The following is an 18,865-nucleotide window of genomic DNA, read 5'->3' on the forward strand; positions in this document are numbered from 1 at the left end:
GCACACTGGAGCCGACAGACCCTTGGGTAGACCACGAGGACACGAGAGGCGCAGAGCGCGACCCTCCGAGGCGCACACAGATCCGGAGGACCACGGGGACGGGGGGGCGCGGGACGGGACCCCACCGTGGCGCACAGAGATCCCGGGGACGACGGGGACGCGAGGGGCGCAGAGCAGGACCCCACCGTGGTGCACACAGACCCGGGGGCCATTGGCCGGGCGGAGATGCGCGCGCGCGCCCCCTGCCGCCTCCCGGGCTCGGTCGGCTCCGGGGCGGGGCGGCTCGCGTGCCGGGGTGGGGCTGTTCTTCCGCGGCCACAGCCGCCGCCTGGTCCCCGAGATGCGAGCGCCGGCAGCCGCGCAGCCACAGCTCCCCGTCCCCGCGGACACCTCCCGCGGGCGCGCTTGAGCCTCCGCGCCCCGGCGGCCGGGTAAGTGCGCTGGACGTGCTCCGCAGGTCCAACTCCGCGAGGGAGACCCTAGCGCAGGGCCATCTTCCCAAGGCTCCCGCACCCCCGACCCCCCATCCCCCTCTCCCCTCCAACCCCACTCACCCCATCCTCACGTCGCCAGGCCCTGGGGTCCAACGGGCAGCTTCTCACCTAAAACTAAAAACAGGGCTTTTGAGGAAAGCCAGTCCACTTTCACTGCTTGCGGTCCCTCAGTTTCCCGGCCTGGGAGCGTCCGACCCCCGCGCTGGGGGCAGCTGGCCTAATTGCCCTTTGCTCTTGGCCCAGGTTCTTTCGGAACTGTTTTGGGCAGATGCTGCGGAGCGGGGTTGGGGGGGGGGGACTTTGAATTGGACTCCTGAGCCCTCTCCAGGGCAGCTGGTAAGGGGAGGTCCCCGGACGGGGGGTCCCGGAGCTGGGGGTGCCCAGCTCAGCCCCCTCCTTCGGGGCTCTCACACTCTGGAAGGGCGGAAGGCGTGTGTTCCAGGAATTCACTGGGTTTCAGTTAGTGGCACCAAGAAAGTTTTTTTCCCTAAAGTCTTATTTTGAGAGGCGGAAAATCCCAGTTTGTGGATACTTTGTGAGAGACACAGGCCCTCAACACTTCAGGGACCCGGTGTTGCTGCTGTGACACCCACCCCCTTGGGGAGGGGGCTGCCCACAGGGCAGGTGACCAGCCAGGGTCAGAGGTCAGAGGCCTTGGGCAGTTTGCCCTTGGGTTCCTTGTCTGTTTCCTGGTTGGTCTGAAGGGCTGGGGCCGGAGGCGTCAGCCCCCCTTGGAAGCATCCAGTGGGTCTCCAGCTGTGGCCGCCCTGTGACTCACGCGAGGCCTCTGTGTGACCAGCCACAGGCTTTGGTCCTCGAGGGGCCGGGCGCAGAGGGGCTGTGCGAGTGTGTGCCCTGGGCATCTGCCCCCTTGCTCTGGGCACTCAACAGTGGTGGACTGGACTTCTCCCGGCCTGCTCTGCAGCCCAGCCCACCCAGGACACTCTCCAGGGGCCTCTGGCAGAGGCGGGCTTCTGACCGGCTGGCCTCCACCCAGCGTCCGCCATCAGGGCCTGGAGCCTGGCTTCTGCAGCCTCCTGGGCCCACGCCCAATCCCGGCGGAGGCCTCAGGACTCGCTCGTGGGCAGCTGAGCAGCCGGTGGCAGTGTGGCCCCGACGGGGGCTGTGCCACCTCCAGCAGCCGTGGCTGCAGGCTCCCTGTTTACGGATGATGACTTCCAGGTGGATCCCGGGCAGTCTGAACTCCGACCGCGTGCGTTGTTTCCCTCTCGGTTCAGTCCCAGAGCGGTGCGGCCCTGTGGACGGGGCACACATGCTGGGCGGGAGCCGACGGCCCCCCTACAGGGCATGGGAGGATCTTTTATTTTTGTTTTTTGCTTATGTGTATTTTCTGAAATGGTCAGGTACTATTTTTACCATAAAAGGTTCTTATAAAAGTTCAGATTTCTCTGAGAAACACAGTCAGCTCAGAGCTTCTGGGGGGCTGGCCCTCGTGCTGCCTCAGTGGCGCATTTCTGTGGGGAGTTTGGTCCAATCCGATGAGGACTTCATCTTTTTGAGGAAAGTGCACAGTATTTAGTAAAATGGAGCCCATATTTAGGATTCCTAGGGCAGGAATTGGCAGGAACTGGACCCCAAGCCATGGCTATTCCAGGGGACAGCGGCTGGCCCCCTTGATTTCTCCCCCACCCCCAAAGGGGTACCTGGAGAGTGTTTATCTGCCCTGGTGCTTTTTGCCGTAGCCCGTGTTTTTAGGCCCCTTCCACCAAGGCAGGACGGGCCTTGTGGGCCAGCTGGCAGGCCACGTGCGCGGCTGGGGAGGAGCCACGTGCGCGGCCGGGGTGGGGCCACGTGCGCGGCCGGGGAGGGGCCACGTGCGCGGCTGGGGAGGGGCCACGTGCGCGGCTGGGGAGGGCCCTCCCGCCCCCGGGAGCCTGGACCCTGTGTCGGCACCTGCTGTGGGGAGGGGGTTTTGGCTGAGGAGAGTGAGGGGCCAGCTCTGCCCCCCGAAGTGCCCTCCGGCCCCTGCTCATCTTCCCTGTCGCCTCCAGCCCGCACCAGCCCCGCTCGGAGCTCGGACTCACTCAGGGAACGGTGGTGCTGCGGGTGGGCCTCCTGGGGCTGAGGCAAGTCAGCCAGGCCCCCTCGCCTTTGATCTTGAGGGGCGTCCGGCCCCTCTCGTGTGTGGGGAAGCATCCCTGACCGGATTCCCCGCAGGCCAGGCCCGGGTCCGGCTCCGGCCTCTCCTGCCTGAGTCGAAAGCCCTTGCAGCTCAGATGGGATGACCCGGCCCGCCGGGTTCCAGCTTCCCAGAGAAGCGCAGGCCTGGTGGCCGTGGCTCAGGGAGAGCCGAGAAGGCTGGACCCTTCCGAAGCATCCATCCGCCCGTTCCTGCCCCAGCCTGCGGCCACCCGGGCCCCATCTGCGCTCACCCGCCCCAGCCCATCTCCCCAGAGCGCTCCTGTCTCCTCTGCCGCGTCATCCCCGGCAGCGGCAGCGTAAAACCCGGCTTTTGACCCCCAAGGCCCCGCAGCTGCCACGCATCCCGCCTCTCCTCTCAGAAGGCCCCACAGGCGCTCCGAGCGCCGCTGCGCGGGTCTCTCCTGCTGCGCGGGTCTCTCCTGCTGCGCGGGTCTCTCCTGCCACTCCCGTCCTCGTGGCCACTCCAGACACAGTATTTACATTTATATACAAATTTGTGTTCTTTGTTTTTAGTGAGGTAAAATTCACACTACATAAAATTAACCATTTAAAAATTTAAGGTTCAGTGATATTTATTGAGGATATTGCCAAAGTTGTGCAACTACCACCTCTAATTCCAAAACATTTTCTTCATCCCAAACGGAAACTCTATACCCTTTAAGCAGTCACTCCCCATTCTTTTTTCCTCCAGCCCCTGGCAACCATTCACCTACTTTCTGTCTCTGTGGGTTTGCCTGTTCTGGACATTCCATATAAATGCAATCAATATGTGTCCTTCTGTGTCTGCCTTCTTTTTCACACAGCATGATGTTTTCAAGCTTCATCTGTGTTGTAGGGTACATCAGAGCTTGGCTCCTTCTTATGGCTGAGTAATAGTCCACTGTATGGATGGACCACATTTTGTTTATCCATTCATCAGTCGATGGGCATTTAGGTGCTTTCTGCTTTTTGGCTCTTGTGAATAATGATGCTGTGAGTATTTGTGTGCCAGATTTTGTTTGAACATATATTTTCAGTTTTCTCGGGCATATACGTAGGAGTGGAATTGCTGGGTCGTATGGTGACCCTATGTTTAACTTTTTGAGGAAATACTAAACTTTTCTACAAGAGCTGTGCCATTTTTCATCCCCACCAGCATGGCACAAGAGTCCCAGTTTCTCCACAGTCTCACCAACACTTGTTATTTTCCTTTTTTTTTTTTTTTTTTTAAATATTATGGCCATTGTCGTGGGTATGAAGTGGTATCTCATGTGGGTTTGATTTACATTTCCTTAGTGACTAATGATGTTGAGCATCTTTTCATGTGCTTGTTGACCATCTGTATGTTTTGGGGGGAGAAAGGTCTATTCAAGTCCTTTGCTCATTTTTAATTAGGTTGTTTATCTTTTTGTTGTTGAGATTTAAGAGTTCTTTATGTAGTTTGTATGTCAGACCTTTATCAGATTATATGATTTGCAAATATTTTCTCCCACTGTGAGTTGTCTCGTCACTTTCTAGATAGTGTCCTTGGAAGCCCAAGTTTTAAATTTTGATGGGGTTCAATTTATCTCATTTTTCTTTTCTTACCTGTGCTTTTGGTGACATATCTAAGAATCCATTGCCAAATGTAAGGTCATGAAGATATAGCCGTTATGTTTTTTTTGTTTGTTTTTTCTTTTTTTTTTTGCGGTACGCGGGCCTCTCACTGCTACAGCCCCTCCCGTTGCGGAGCACAGGCTCCGGATGCGCAGGCCCAGCGGCCATGGCTCATGGGCCCAGCCGCTCGGCAGCATGTGGGATCCTCCCGGACCGGGGCACAAACCCACGTCCTCTGCATCGGCAGGCGGACTCTCAACCACTGCACCACCAGGGAAGCCCTCTATGTTTCCTTTTAGCTCCTACACTTAGGTCTTTAACTAACTTTGGTTAATTTTTGTAAAGAGTGTGAGGTAGGGGTCCAGCTTCACTCTTTGGTATTGGATGTCCATTTGTGTCAGCACCTTTTGGTGAAGAGACAGTTCTTTCTCCATTGAATGGCTCTGTTGAAAATCAGTTGACCACATTATGTTTATTCTTGTGCCATATTTCTCTTTTTTCAATGCTTTTTAAAAAAATTTATTTATTTTTGGCTGCGTCGGATCTTCATTGCTGCATGCGGGCTTTCTCTAGTTGCAGTGAGCGGGGGCTACTCTTCATTGCGGTGCATGGGCTTCTCACTGGGGTGGCTTCTCACATTGCAGAGCATGGGCTCTAGGTGCATGGGCTTCAGTAATTGTGGCATGTGGGCTCAGTAGCTGTGCCTCATGGGCCCTAGAGCACAGGCTCAGTGGTTGTGGCACACGGGCTTAGTTGCTCTGCGGCACGTGGGATCTTCCCAGACCAGGGCTCTAACCCGTGCCCCTGCATTGGCAGGCGGATTCTTAACCACTGTGCCACCAGGGAAGCCCTCAATGCTTTTTAAAAACCTTTTTATTATGAAAATTTTCAAATCTTTTACAAAAGTGGAGAGAATTTTATAATGAGTCCAGTTTATTCATCAAGTATCATAGATGGTCAGCTGTCAATATTGGCTGATTCAGTGTCATGTAAACCCCACCCTGCTCCGCAGACTACACAGAAACAAATTGCTGACGTGTCATCCTTTCACAGGTGTTAGCATGTATCTCTAAAACGTGTGAACTTTGAAAATCAGCTTTTTATGGTTTTTGTTTGTTTGTTTGTTTGCGGTACGCAGGCCTCTCACTGCCGTGGCCTCTCCCCTCACAGAGCACAGGCTCCGGTCGTGCAGGCTCAGTGGCCATGGCTCACGGGCCCAGCCGCTTCGCGGCACGTGGGATCCTCCTGGACTGGGGCACGAACCCGCATCCCCTGCATCGGCAGGCGGGCTCTCAACCACTGAGCCACCAGGGAAGCCCCAGCTTTTTATGTTTTTTACTTAATTTTTTGTTTGAATTGAGAGACTTTAATTCATATAAAGAAGTATTAACAACAGCAGAAGGAGAGCTCGGAAGGGTACTCAGGGCTGAGGGGGTCCCAAGAGGGCTTGCCTGTATGTAGGGGTTCGGGCTCTGGGCTGGCAGAGATGTTTCGCTGAGCTTCCCGGCCTCCGTAAGAGGTGAGCAGGAACAAGAAGACACGGGGGACGCACAGGAACCAGAAGCCCCTCACTCTGTGCTCGCTACCGAGGAGGAATGCTCGAAGGGTCCAGCCCATCCGCGCAGAGCAAGCCCGACGGGTACCAATACACCCTTCCCAGTGGGGTGCCACCACCCCCCACTCCTGGCCTTCGTGCTGCGGTTGCCAGACCTCGGCATCTGCGTAGGTTATAAACCCCACAACACATTGTTGTCATTGCTGTTTAAACAGTCAATTATTTTTCAGAGATAGTTAGTTAGTAAGAAGGAGTCTTGCATTCTTACCCATGCAGTTACCACTTCCTGTGCTTTCTGTTCCATTTTGTGGATCCACGTTACCATCTGGTATCATTTTCCTCTGGCCTGAAGACACTCTTTCACATTTCTTATAGTGTGGGTCAGCTGGCAATGAATTCTTTCAGCTTTTTTATGTCTGAAAAAGCCTTCATTTAGCCTTAATTTTTGAAAGATATTTTCACAGGGTTTAGAATTCTAGTTTCAGGCTTTTTCTTTCAGTGCTTTAAAGACGCTGCTCCACTGTCTCCTCGTGTACATGTTTCTCAGGAGGCATCTGCTGTCATACTTATCTTTGTTTCTTTGTACCCAATGCTATTTTCTCTGGTGGCTTTTAAGATTATTCTATTTATCTCTGGTTATGAGTCATTTGATTATGATGGGCCTGGTGTAGTTTTCTTCCTGTTTCTTGTGCTTGGGGTTCATTGACGTCTTGAATCTGTAGGTTTATAGTTTTCATTGTTTGGACAAATTTCTGCTATTATTACTTAAATTTTTTCTGTCACCTCTATTACCCTCCTATTCTTTAGGGCCCCAGTTACACATATTAAACCTATTGAACTACCTACATTATTTAATTTTTATTTTGGTGCTGTTATAAACGGTATGGTTTTTTAAAAATTTGTGTTCCAGTTGTTCATTGCTAGTGTATAGAAACACAATTGACTTTTTTATATTGTCCTTTTTCCCTGTGACCTTGCTGGACTCAATTATTATAAGTTATAAGAGGTTTGTCTTAGCCAAATTGTGGAATTTTCTGTATGTAGCATCCTGTTTTCTGTAAACATTAAGGGAAATGGTGATAGAAGATATCTTTGTCTTATTCATGATCTCTGGGGATGTATACAGTCTTTCACTGTTAGGTGTGATGTCAGCTGTAGGTTTTTTTGGTAGATGTCCTTTATCAGGTTAATTAAGTTCCTTTCTATTCCTAGTTTGCTGAGAGGTCTTTTTTATTATTATGCATGGATTTGGATTTTGTCAAATGCATTTTATGTATGCTGAGGTGACCATATATATTTTTTCTTTTATTTATTAACAAAGTGAATTATACTGGTCAATTTCTGGATGTCGAATCAGGCTTGAATTCCTTGAGCAAACCCCATTTGTGATGTGTTGTGCTCTTTATATATTGTTGGATCCCATTTGCTAATATCTAATTGAAGATTTTTGTGCCTATGTTCATGAGGGATTTTTGTCTGTCATTTTCTCAAAATGTCTTTGGTTTCGGTATCAGGGTAATGCTGAACTTGTAAATGAGTTGGCAATTTTTAATTTAAGTTTTAGTTTTCTGCAAACGATTGGTATTATTTCTTTCTTAAATTGGTAGAATTTACCAGTGAATCCATCTGGGCTTTTGCTTTTGTTTGTTGTTGTTGGAATAAATACAGGGCTAAACAGGTTATCTGTTTTTTCTTGAGTGAGCTTGGTAGTTTATGTCACTCAAGAAATTGGTCCGTTTCATCTAAATTGTTGAATTTGTGGGGACAGTATTTGTTTTAGTCTGCTTGGGCTGCTGTAACAAAATACCACAGACTGGGTGGCTTAACCAACACCTAAAAACAATGAAAATGCATTTCTCACAGTTCTGGAGGCTGGGAAGTCCAAGATCAAGTTGCCTACTGACTTGGTTTCTGATGAGAGTGCTCTTCTTGGCTTGCACAGGGTGAAGACACAGCTCTCCTCTCTCTTCCTCTTCTTCTAAGGGCAACAGTTCTATCAGATCAGGGCTCCACCTGTCTGACCTCATTTCACCTTCATCACCTCCTTAAAGGTCCATCTGCAATACAGTCAAATGGGGGATTAGGGCTTTAACATATGACTTTGGCGGGTACACAGCTAAGTTCATGGCAGTGTTCTCTTATTTTCCTTCTAATGTCTGTGGGATCTGTAGTGATGTCCCTTCTTTTATTCATGATATTAGTAATTCATATCTTCTCTATCTCTTGGTCAGTCTGGCAAGAGGTTTATCAATTTTGTTGATCTTTTCAAAGAACCAACTCTTGGTTTCGTTGATTTTTCTGTATTTCCATTTTAAGTTACACTGATTTTTCCTCTTTATTATTTCCACCTTTCTGCTTGATTTGGATTTGTTTTCTCTTCTAATTACTTAAAGTGGAAGCTTAGACTACTTATTTGAAACGTTTAATTTTTTTCTAATATAAACATTTAATGTTATCCGTATCCATCAAAGTACTGCTCAGCTGTATCCCACAGAGTTTGATATGCTGTATTTTCATTTTCATTCAGTTCAAAATACGTCTAAATTTCTTTGAGACTTTCTCTTTGACCCATGGTTATTTAGAAGTGGGTTGCTTACCAAATAGTTGGGAATTTTCCATATATCTTTGTAGTTTAATTCCATTATTGTTAGAGAACATACTTTGTATTTTTATTCTTTTAAGTTTGTTGAGGATTGTTCTAAGTTCAAGAATATGGTCTATCTTGATGAATGTTCCATGTACAAAGAATGTGTATTCTGCTGTTGTTGGCTGGAGTAGTCTATATATTTCAATTAGTCTACATCTGTTGTTGTTTGGATATTCTATATCCTTAGTGATTTTCTGTTTGTTTGCTCTATTGATTACTGAGAGAGGCATGTTGAAGTTACTAATGAATTATCCTTTCAGTTTTATTAGTTTTTGCTTCCTGTATTTCGAAGCTGTGGGTGATGCATTCTCATTTAGGATTGCTGTGTCTTCTTGGAAAATTGGCCCCTTTATTCTTTTATAATATCCCTCTTTGTCTGAAGTCTGCTTTGTCTGATAACTCACACAGCTACCCCAGCTGTACTTTTGATTGGTGTATCTTTTTTGATCCATTTACTTTACCTACTTATGTCAATAGTCAAAGTGTTTCTTATACTTAAGTGGATCCATGACATGTTTGCAATATTTTCACTGCACTTTCTGGACAGGGTGGAAATCGTGTGTTTGACTCTGCTTCCTCTTCCAGGTTGTACACACTTGAGGCCAGGGGAGGGCTCCTAACCTCCTCTCTGGGTCAGCTGGCCCAGAGCCTGGTGTTGAGGGGTCACCGATCTGCAGGATGTTTGTGAGGGCTCAGACATCCTCACTGCACGGGAAAATCAAGACTCTGATGCACTCCCTGAGGTGATGGGCGAGCTGACCAGCCTCAGGGCGCAGATACCGACTGCAGTGTCCCTGTCCACACTGCTGGTGGAGGCCAGCAGGCATGGTCAGCTGGACTCAGTGTGGCTGTGAGCTAGTGGCCAAAGTGGAAGCCAGCATTGTGGCGTGGAGAGAGATTTTACGTAGAAAAGAGGAAGCCCGTGTGCCTAGAAATACAAGCCATAGAGGAGGGGTGGGAGGGGCAGCCTGGCCGCAGACGGCTCTGGGATAGCCTGCCTGCCCGGAGCCCTGACCCAGCACGTGGCCCTCGGTGCCCACGGCCACGTGTCCTGCTCTCGGACACCCTGCCGCGTGGCTCCTGTTTTCTGGCGCCTCAGGGTGTTTACCTGCTGAGGAAGCTTTCCCAGCACAGGGCTGTTGTCTCGGGCGTGTGGTGACAGGACTGCGTCCTCTGGCTAGGCTGGCGGCCACAAGGCCGCCCATCGACGGGGAGAGGTCGTGAGCCGGCCTCAACCTTGGGCAGAGGAGGGGATGGTCCCCCCCCCCCCCGCCCCCATGCCGGTCACGCCCTCGGGCATCTCGCTCAGCCGACGCTGGGGGAGGACAGTGCGCGGGGCCTCCGCTGCTACACCCGCTGCCTTGGTGGTTTGGGGGAGTATGGGGGCACTGGGGTCTCTTCAGCGTGACCAACTTGACGCCCTTTGTTTCCTTAGGGCCCGAGACGATGATTCCGCCGGGGGAGTGCCTGTACGCCGGGAGGAAAAGAAGGAAGCCCATTCAGAAACAGTAAAGTATCCATCTTCTGGTTTTGCTGACTGTTACTGATGGAGGGGAGGCATTTGTGTTTTCACTGAAAAAGGTGAATTTTAGAAACAAAGTGGGTGAGGCGAGGTTTCGGTCCAGGCTTCCTGAGGGTGCAGGGATCTGCAGGACCAGCAGGCGTCGGGCCGGGCAGGGGACACTCTCGGTGCTCGGGGGTGCAGGTGGGACCCTGGGCCGCCTTCCCAGCCCTGACTGGACGCTGAGGTCTGGCCCAGGGTGCCCCGCCCCGGCCCTGGTAAGACCCCATCCTCATCCTTGGCTGCACGCACCGCAGTGCCTCTGGGCGTCACCCCAAACGGAAGGAGACCGGGGCTCGTCCTCTCGGCCTGGGGTGTCCTGGAGGCAGAGTGGGGTGGGGGAAGGGAACCCCAGGCACGGCCCCCGCCAGCTCCGGGACACAGCACCGTGCTCACATCCCCCACCTGCCCGTGGCCGGCCAGTGGGGCTCGGGGCCATGAAGCGGGTGGCCTGCAGTCACGGAACTGGTCTGCAGAGAGCGGCTCCCAGAGCCCAGGGCTGCGTCCGTCCTGGGGCGGGTCCTGCGGTGTGTCCACCGTGGCTGGGGCTGTGTGTGTGTGCGTGTGTGTGTGTGTGTGAGCCTCTGTGTGTGTGTCATACAGATGTGTGAATGTGTGATGTAGCTTCATGTGTGTAACACAGCCCTGTCTGGGTGTGTGTGTGTGTGCGCGCGCGCACCTACAGTAGTGTCTTTGTGGGGATCTGGGTTTCTGGGGCGCAGGCCACCCTCCGGGCCCCCAGGGGCTGCAGGACCCCATGAGAGGTGGACAGGAATGCCGGCATCTCCAGTCCCAAGGATGGGTCTCAAAGGCTGGTGAGGCTGGACTTCGGAAAGTGGTTGTCACCTGAGTCGCTTGGGTGGCCGCTGTGGGCCTTGGGATGGAGCCAGGGTGCTAGGGAATTGTTCAGCCTGGTCTGCAGGGGAGAGGGGGCAGGTGCAGGGGGCAGAGCTATGCACCAGGAGGAGGTGGTGCGGGGGGCCTATGTCCTGAGCTCATTTGTTCTGGTGAGAACATTTGTCACATTAAATAAGGGAAGAAGTACCTGAAGAGGCAGCTGTGTACACCAGGATCTGGGGGCTGCGTACGCCGGGATCCGAGGGGCTGCGTACGCCGGGATCCGGGGGGCTGCATATGCCGGGATCCGGGGGGCTGCGTACGCCGGGATCCGGGGGGCTGCGTACGCCGGGATCCGGGGGGCTGCGTACGCCTGGATCCGGGGGGCTGCGTACGCCGGGATCCGGGGGGCTGTGTACGTTGGGATCCGGGGGGCTGCGTACGCCGGGATCCGGGGGGCTGTGTATGCCGGGATCCGGGGGGCTGCGTACGCCGCGATCCGGGGGGCTGTGTACGCCGGGATCCGGGGGGCTGAGCGCATCAACGCACAAATCAGCGAACACGGTGTGTAGCGCAGGAGCTCCCCGCCGCTGTGCACACGGGGCCACGTCGAACACACGGCCGTGCACCTTCGACGTTGTTCCTCCTGGGCTCCTCGTCCAGCTGTGCGGGGCATGCCGTGATTTGTTCTCACTAGCCCTGCGCCAGCGTCCGTTCCGACTGGCTTACAGGCGCCGCTGTGCTGAGTGACTTCGTGCCTGGTGTTGGACCCGTGCTCGTCGTTGGAGAGGCCCCCGCCGTGGCTGTGTGCTGGCCGTTCCCTCGCGGGCCCCAGCAGGCTTGTTAACTCTTTACTGTGAAAGTGGTGGATTCCTCGGCTTTGACACAAACCCTGCACCCGCAGCCCCTGCCTGGCCCCTTCTGTGTCTCCCTCACAGACTTGGGGTCAGTGATGCATACAGCGGCTTGTGCTGCCGGCCGTGCTGTGAGCAGTAAGTCTCCTGTCTTTGACCGTGGAGGCTCACTCACGCCTTCTGCCAGGATCCGTGAACAGCGGCAGGTTACTAGCTTGCAAGCAGGTACGTCGAGGCCAGACCCAACAGGCATAGGCATTCTTGCAAGTGGGAATGCTCAGGCCAAGAGTGTGGCATTTGTGATTTCATAGGTGTCGCCACACTGGCCGGCACTGGAGGCCTGCCCTGCCGGGCACACGGTGTGCCTCAGCCTTTGGTGAATTTGCGTGTTCTTCTCATACGTGAGGCTTAGCAGCCCCTGTATTTCCTTTTCTGTGAACTGTCTGTGTTGACAATTTTGATACTTTTTCTATTGTATTGTTTATGTTTTTGCTTCTTGATTTGTAAGAGCTTGTTGTACATTGGGGAGACTAATTCTTAAATGTATTTCACATACCTCTCCCCAGTTTTTATTTTACTTGTGGTGTTCTTTGCAGTGCAGAAAGCATTTAATTTTTATGAGGTTGAATTTATTCATCTTTTACTTTGTGTGGCTAATTAATTTTATGTCACAATTGGAAAGATCTTCCCTGCTTCAAGTTTATGAGAATTTTCCCAGGATTTCTTCTAACTTTTCTGGATTCCTTAATATTTATATTTAAATTTTGAGCACCTGGGATTTTTCCTGGTGTAAGGCGTGGGGTCTGAATCTCTCTCTTTTCCCCTGTGGCCGCTGGCTGTTCCTAATACTTCTGTTCGATAATCAGTGTTCTCCTCACGCATTTGTAATGGCATTGGGCATTTCGGCGTGTGATCTGAGGGGCGGTGAAAGACAATGGGGTAACTTGAACACACTTCCCTGGCTGTGCCTGCGGACCCTCTGGGGGGCGTGGCCACCCGGCCCGTCCCAGTGCCGGCGTCTGTGTATCGAAAAGGCCAGAGGAGCTGCCGGAGGTGTGCACATGTGCAGGTCCCCGGGCCCACGGCCCCTCCTGGGCTGTGAGCCCCACGGGCCAGCTGCACTACTGTCCCCTCGCCTCGCCGAGGGCTGCGGACTGTGGTCTGGCCCCATTCTCCGTGGGTGGGCTGTGAAAGCCGAGAGCCTGTGATGCGTGAACCAGGAGGTGGGACCTGCTAGAACCCCAGGGTAGAACCTGCCCCCTGCCAGGCCCTCAGGGCGGGACCTGCGCTGGAGGGAAGCAGGGCTGGGGCGGGACCGCGGCGGCGGGTCCCTGCACCGCGCGGACGGGCGCCTTGAGCTCAGAGGTGTGTGAGCAGCGGGCCTCCCCCCTCGTTTGCATTTTTGGTCTTGACTGGGCTGTGACTGGAGCATGCAGAGCTGCGCGCACTTACAGCGCACAGTCTGATTGGTTCTGAGATGTGTAAACATTGCCGAAGCCAAGGTCACAGACGCTCCCGTCACATCCGAAGGTTCCTGTGCGCTTGTCACTCCTCCGGTAGACTCGTCCCAGGCGACCTTGCCTGTGCTCCTGTCCAGGAGGCTGGTTTGCATTTCCTGGCATTTTCTATCAATGGGACCCTACACCGTGCGGGGCTTCTCTCCCTTGTCAAGATGATGTCGGTTCCTCCGTGCTTTGTGTGCCGGTGTGTCCTTCTTACGCGGAGTGGTGCCCGTTGTGTGGATGAACCACGTGTGTTTATTCATCTCAGGTGGACATTTGGGTGGTTCCCAGGTTGGGGTATCACGAATAAAGCTGCTGTGAATGTTTACATACAGGTCTTTGGATGGAATGTTTTCATTTCTCTTGGGTAAACACCTAGGAGTGGGATTGTAGGTCACATATACAGCAGAGGAGGGTTTGACTTTTTAAGAAACCACCAGACCATTTTCCAGAGCAGCTGCACCGTTTACATTCCTGGCAGCTGAGCATGTGATTCCTCCACTTTCTCAGCGATACCTGCCTGGGGTGTCAGTCTTGGTTTCAGCCACTCTGATGGGTTGTGGTGGTAGCTCACCATGGTTTTAATTTGTGTTTCCCTAGTGACTGATGGTGTTGATATCCTTTTATGTGCTTATTTGCCATCCATACAGCTTCTTTGGTGAAGAGTTTTCTAAATAATTTGCCTATCTTCTTATTGGGCTGTTTGTCTTCTTGTTGAATTGTAAAACTTCTTTACATATTCTGGATACAGGCTCTTGTGAATATTTTTAACCATTCTATGCCTCCCCTTTTCATTTTCTTAATGGTGATTTTTTCAAAGACAATTAAAAAGTTTTGAAAAAGATCAATTTATCATTTTTTTTCTTTCTCAAGGTTTTTTTTGTGTGTGTGTGTGTGTGTGTGTGTGTGTCCTAAGAGTCCCAGGACTACACTGAGGTCTCAAAGATTTTCTTGCATATTTTCTTGTAAACTTTCATGGTACATTTTAGACTTAGGTCTATGATCTATTTTGAGCTAATTTCAGGTATTGTGTGACGTAAGGGCTGATGTTTACTTGTTTTCATGGATGTCCAGTTGAGTAGCACCATTTATTGAGAAGACTTTCTTTCCCTATTGAATTGCCTCAGTATCTGTGTCAAATGAATTGACCAAAAATATGTGAGTCTGTTTCTCGGCTCTCTATTCCGTTCCATTGATCTATGTTTCCATTGTTTCTCTAATACCAAACCATTCGGAACATTGCAGCTTCAGAGAGGCTTATAGTCAGTCAGGCAAATCCTCCAACTTTGCCCTCTAATTGGCTATTCTCTGTCCTCTGCATGTCCATGTAAAGTCTAGACTCCTTGTCATTTCTGTGAAAAGCCCTGTTGGAAGTTCAATTGAGGCTCCACTGAGTCCATGGATCAGTTTGGGGGAGTGACACGATCTTAACAGCATGGAGTCTTACAGTCTGTGTACATGGTGTGTCTTTCTGTTTGTTTATGTCTCTTTAAGTTTCTCTCAGCACTATTTTATAGTCTCCGTTCAGGCATCTGGAATGTCTTCTGTTGGCCTTGTCCCAGGTGTTTTATGTTTTTGGCTTCCTTTGTAAATCTCCCATCAGCGAGTGGCCGGACGCCTCCCGTGCTGGTGGTCCTTGTCCCCTCGCCTCCTGCCGAGTCTCCACCCTGGGGAGTCGGAGCTTCCTCCCTGTGGCCCTGGGCTTGAGCCAGAGGCCAGCTCAGGGGAGCATTTCCCTCCACGTGGCCCCTCTCAGCCACCTGGCGGGGGCGGGGAGGTTCCTGCTCTGGTGCCCGGAACTGGAGGGGGCGCTGCGTGGAGGCGCAGCCAGGTGGTCCGAGAAAGCTGGAAGGACTAGAGCTTTTCCAGCACCTGTTTCTTCAGTTGTGAGTGTCCCCCCAGGTGCCCCTCGGGGGTGCGGGCTGGGGACAGTCACGGCTCGTTCCATCCCAGGCACACGTGGGCTGGGAGGTGCGACTGCTCCCACAGGTCTACCCAGAGGTGAGATTTGAGCCGGGCCATCCTCTCCCCTTCTCTGGCCCCCACACCTGCCCTCAGTGCTACCTTGTTTTCTGGGGCGGCTTCAAGTGTCTTTCACTCCTGGGTGGGCCTCTCCTCTGGCCGTCAAGTGCCGGTCCACATGGGGTCTGCTCAGTCTCCCCAGGCCTCCTGACCCTTTACATTTTGGCTAGCAGCATGAGTAATGTTGGTGTAGGTGCCTCACTGAGGGGAAAAAAATAAAAAAGAAACAGCAGAAAGCGGCAAGATAACCAGAGAATGGGAGAAAATAATTGCAAATTGTATGCCTGTTAAGGATCTAGTATCCTGAATATATAAAGATTTCCTACAACTCAAGAACAGAAAAACAAATACCCCAGTTCGAAAATGGGCAAAGGACTTGAGTAGACATTTCTCCAAAGAAGATAAAGAGATGGCCGACAAACGTGTGAAAAGATGCTTGACTTTACTGGTCATTAAGGAAATGCCAATCAAACCACAATGAGATGCTGCTTTACACCTATGAGAATGGCTCTTATTTTAAAAAAGAAGAAGAGCAAGTGCTGGCGAGGCTGCAGAGCGTGGCTGGGGGCTGTGACACGGCGCTGCCGCTGTGGAGGACAGCCCGGCAGCTCCTCTCAAAGTTATACCCAGAACCACCAGGTTAAGCGGGCTGTGCCGCTCTGAGGCGATATACCCAAGAGACCCGGAAGCACGTGTTCAAGCAGAAATGTGGACTCGAAGTCCATGGCTGCAGGGTTTACAATACCCGTAAAGTGGAAGCAAGGCGAGCGGCCGTGGACTGGTGAACAGATGGACAGGTGCATCCATCGGGGCCGTGGAACAGCCGTGAAAAGGAGTGAAGCTCCACCCGGGCTGTGCCGTGGATGAACCTTGACGCCTGATGGCCAGTGAAGGAGGCCAGGCAGCCAAGTCTGATTCCATTTACACAGAGGGTCTAGAACGGGCCAGCCCGGGGAGACAGAAAGCGATTGTGGCCGCCAGGGGCTGAGAGGAGGGGAAGATGAGAAAAACTGCCTAGTGGGGCGGGCGGGGGGTGACTTTGGGGTGAAGAAAACATTTTGGAGCTTGATAGAGGTTGACAGCACTGTGAATGTGGTAACTGCCAAAACTTTAAAACAGCTTTATGTTATGTGAATTACATCTCCATTAACAGAGAGAAGTCGCTTCTGGGATTGGAGCTGCAGCTCTTGTGTGGTTTTGTGTGGCCTCGGCGCTGACAGCATGGGTGGGGGGTGAGCCCTGGGGCTTCTGACAGGAAGGATTGGGTAAGGCAGCCTGCTTTCGACGTTCGTACGAGTGAACACACGGTAGAAAAATAGGATCTTCCGGACCAAAGAGTACCGAGCCCCTGAGAGCAGCAGGGGGCCCTCCCCAGCCGTCCTGGCTTTGCTTTCGGGGAAGCAGGCTTCGGAGTCGCTTTGTGCGAGGTGGGGGCAGGGCGGGGGAGGGCACCGCCGTCGTCCCGGGGTTGACAGGGCCCAGGAGCGGGGTCGTGGGGGGCGGGGGAGCCTGGGCAGGGCCGCTCCCGCAGTGCGGGGGGCAGGGGGCAGGCACTTCGGGGCCTCGGGGCGGCGGGCGGGACGGCGCCGCCTACATCATCTTCGCCTCAGGACCTTTCGGCCCTGCTGTGTGGTGGGAAACTGAGGCCCGAGGAGCCACCTACCCCTGGACTGAGGGCCCTAGAGGAACGCCGAGAGAGCTGAGCGGTGCGGCCAGAGCCAGTGGCCCTCTGCCACGTCGGGGAGTTGGCACAGAGAGGCCCGGAGGCGTGCTGGCGTCACACGGCTCCCCGGCCTCCTGCCCCGCCCCTCTGTGCCCCGCCCCCGCGACGGCCGTGCCGTGGCTGGCGCGGTCGTGGCCCACGGCGCAGTTGGCGCATCTTCGGGGATGGGCACGTTTTCGTCCGGCGGCTGCATTTTGAGGCTGATTGCTCGTCCTGAGGTCACCACGTGGGACGGCTTTCAGCCTGGCAGTCCCGGTCTGACGGTGACCTTTCCCCGCAGGAGGCCCGCCATGGGCGCCGAGAAGTCGAACCCTTCCAAGAGACACCGGGACCGCCTCAACGCCGAGCTGGACCGCCTAGCCGGCCTGCTGCCGCTGCCGCCCGACATCATCTCCAAGCTGGACAAGCTTTCGGTCCTGCGCCTCAGCGTCAGTTACCTCCGGGTGAAGAGCTTCTTCCAAGGTAGGACTCGCCTCACCTGGGGCCCACCCGGCCATGCTGGGCTCAGCCGGTCGGCGCCTCTCATCCTGGGGAACCACTGAGAGGCGGGGCGCCGAATGCAGACCGACACGCTGGGGCCAGGCCTCGCCCTGCTTGGCCTCACCTGCCGCAGGGCCCTGGGGGTGCTGGGAGCTCCGGCCAGGCACCGGCCCCTCTCTGCACGGGGGTGCCTGGTGTGTCGGACCCTCGCAGTAGCGCTGGGTACTTGCCCACATGCGGCGCCCCAGGCCAAGCCTTGCTCTGCATGGGGCCTGGCTGAGCTCCTGGGGAAGAAACGTGGTTGTCACCGCTCTGCTTCAGACCTGGGACTGCTGCCATCACCCCTCAGTTACGTCTGAGCTTCTTACAAAATGACGAGTTTGAAACATGTCTTTGGGAGCCGGTAGGATAAGTGTTGGAGGCGGGCAGGCGCGGGCAGTGGCCGGTGTAGGGACTGCGGCCGACTCCTGAGTTTGTGCTCGGCCTCAAGGCGTTGGGACGGCCTCCCGCGGCCGCAGCCCATCTCGGGTGTGGTGAGCATGGCCAGCTGGTGAGGCTGCAGCCCTGCACCCACGGGGACCCAGGCCCGTGCTGCTGCCCGGCCCTGCTGCTGGGCCCGGGAAGCCATGTGACTCCGACGTGTCGGAGGTGTGGCAGCCTCTGCGCCTTGCTGGCTTTCTCAGCCCCGGGAGAGGGAGGGCAGTTTTCCTAAGGACTCAGCCTGCCTTCCACCCTGACCCTCCAGGGACCTCCAGCAGCTCCACCCGCCGTGCCCTCCAGCTGGGCCAGCGCCGACCAGCCCCTCCAAAGGGCCCACCTTGGCCTTCACTTCCTCTCATGGAGCAGGAACCCCAGACCTTCCTGCCGCTGCTGGCTTCTGAGAGCACCCTCTGTGGGAGAGCTCTGCACAGGGGCCTTGGCTCCCTGCGGCCTCTGTCTGACTCCGCAGGACCTCTGCACACCCCTCACCTGTGTCCTGCTCTGCTCTGGGGCCTGGACCCTCATTGGTAGTGCAGACCTGAGTGTGTCAAGCTGTCCCTCGTGGGAAGCCGTTCTGCCTCCGGGGGAAGGCCCAGCTCACAGGGCTCTGTGTCTGCACAACCGGGCTTGGTCCTGGGGCCAGGCGGTGTCCCTGCTCCCCGTGACACCTGCCTGTGTCCTTCCCCGCGACAGGTTCGTTCACCCAGTGCTCAGCCCAGGTCCGTCCCCCTAGTAAATCGTGCTCTTTTACTGGGTGTCCGTCACCCAGACCCCCCATGGCTGGAGGCCCAAGCTCATGAAACATTTCTGGAAAAGTAGGTTTGGAAGACGGCGGAGAATGGTGGGTGCCACGGGGGGGAGGAATGTGGGGGGTCACCAGGAGGGTTGTGCAGGCTGGTGGGCTTCCAGGAGGAGGCGAGGGGGCGGGTGTGGTCTGCAGGCCACACAGAGGCAGCCCCCTTCAAGGAGCCA

At 54.1% G+C, this 18,865-nt stretch overlaps 1 protein-coding gene across 1 annotated transcript in view; it reads left to right on the forward strand.

Annotated features, from left to right (window-relative positions):
• The first annotated feature begins 337 nt into the window (after window positions 1–337).
• Window positions 338–18,865, forward strand: part of AHRR (aryl hydrocarbon receptor repressor) — a 70,058-nt gene continuing 51,530 nt past the window's right edge. The window contains exons 1-3 of the mRNA XM_059059893.2: window positions 338–431; window positions 9,870–9,942; window positions 17,214–17,395. Coding sequence (XP_058915876.1) covers window positions 9,881–9,942; window positions 17,214–17,395 — 244 coding nt within the window. The 5' untranslated portion in view covers window positions 338–431; window positions 9,870–9,880. The remainder of the gene's footprint in view (window positions 432–9,869; window positions 9,943–17,213; window positions 17,396–18,865) is intronic.

Source organism: Kogia breviceps, chromosome 4, assembly GCF_026419965.1.
Source record: "Kogia breviceps isolate mKogBre1 chromosome 4, mKogBre1 haplotype 1, whole genome shotgun sequence".
NCBI lineage: Eukaryota > Metazoa > Chordata > Mammalia > Artiodactyla > Physeteridae > Kogia > Kogia breviceps.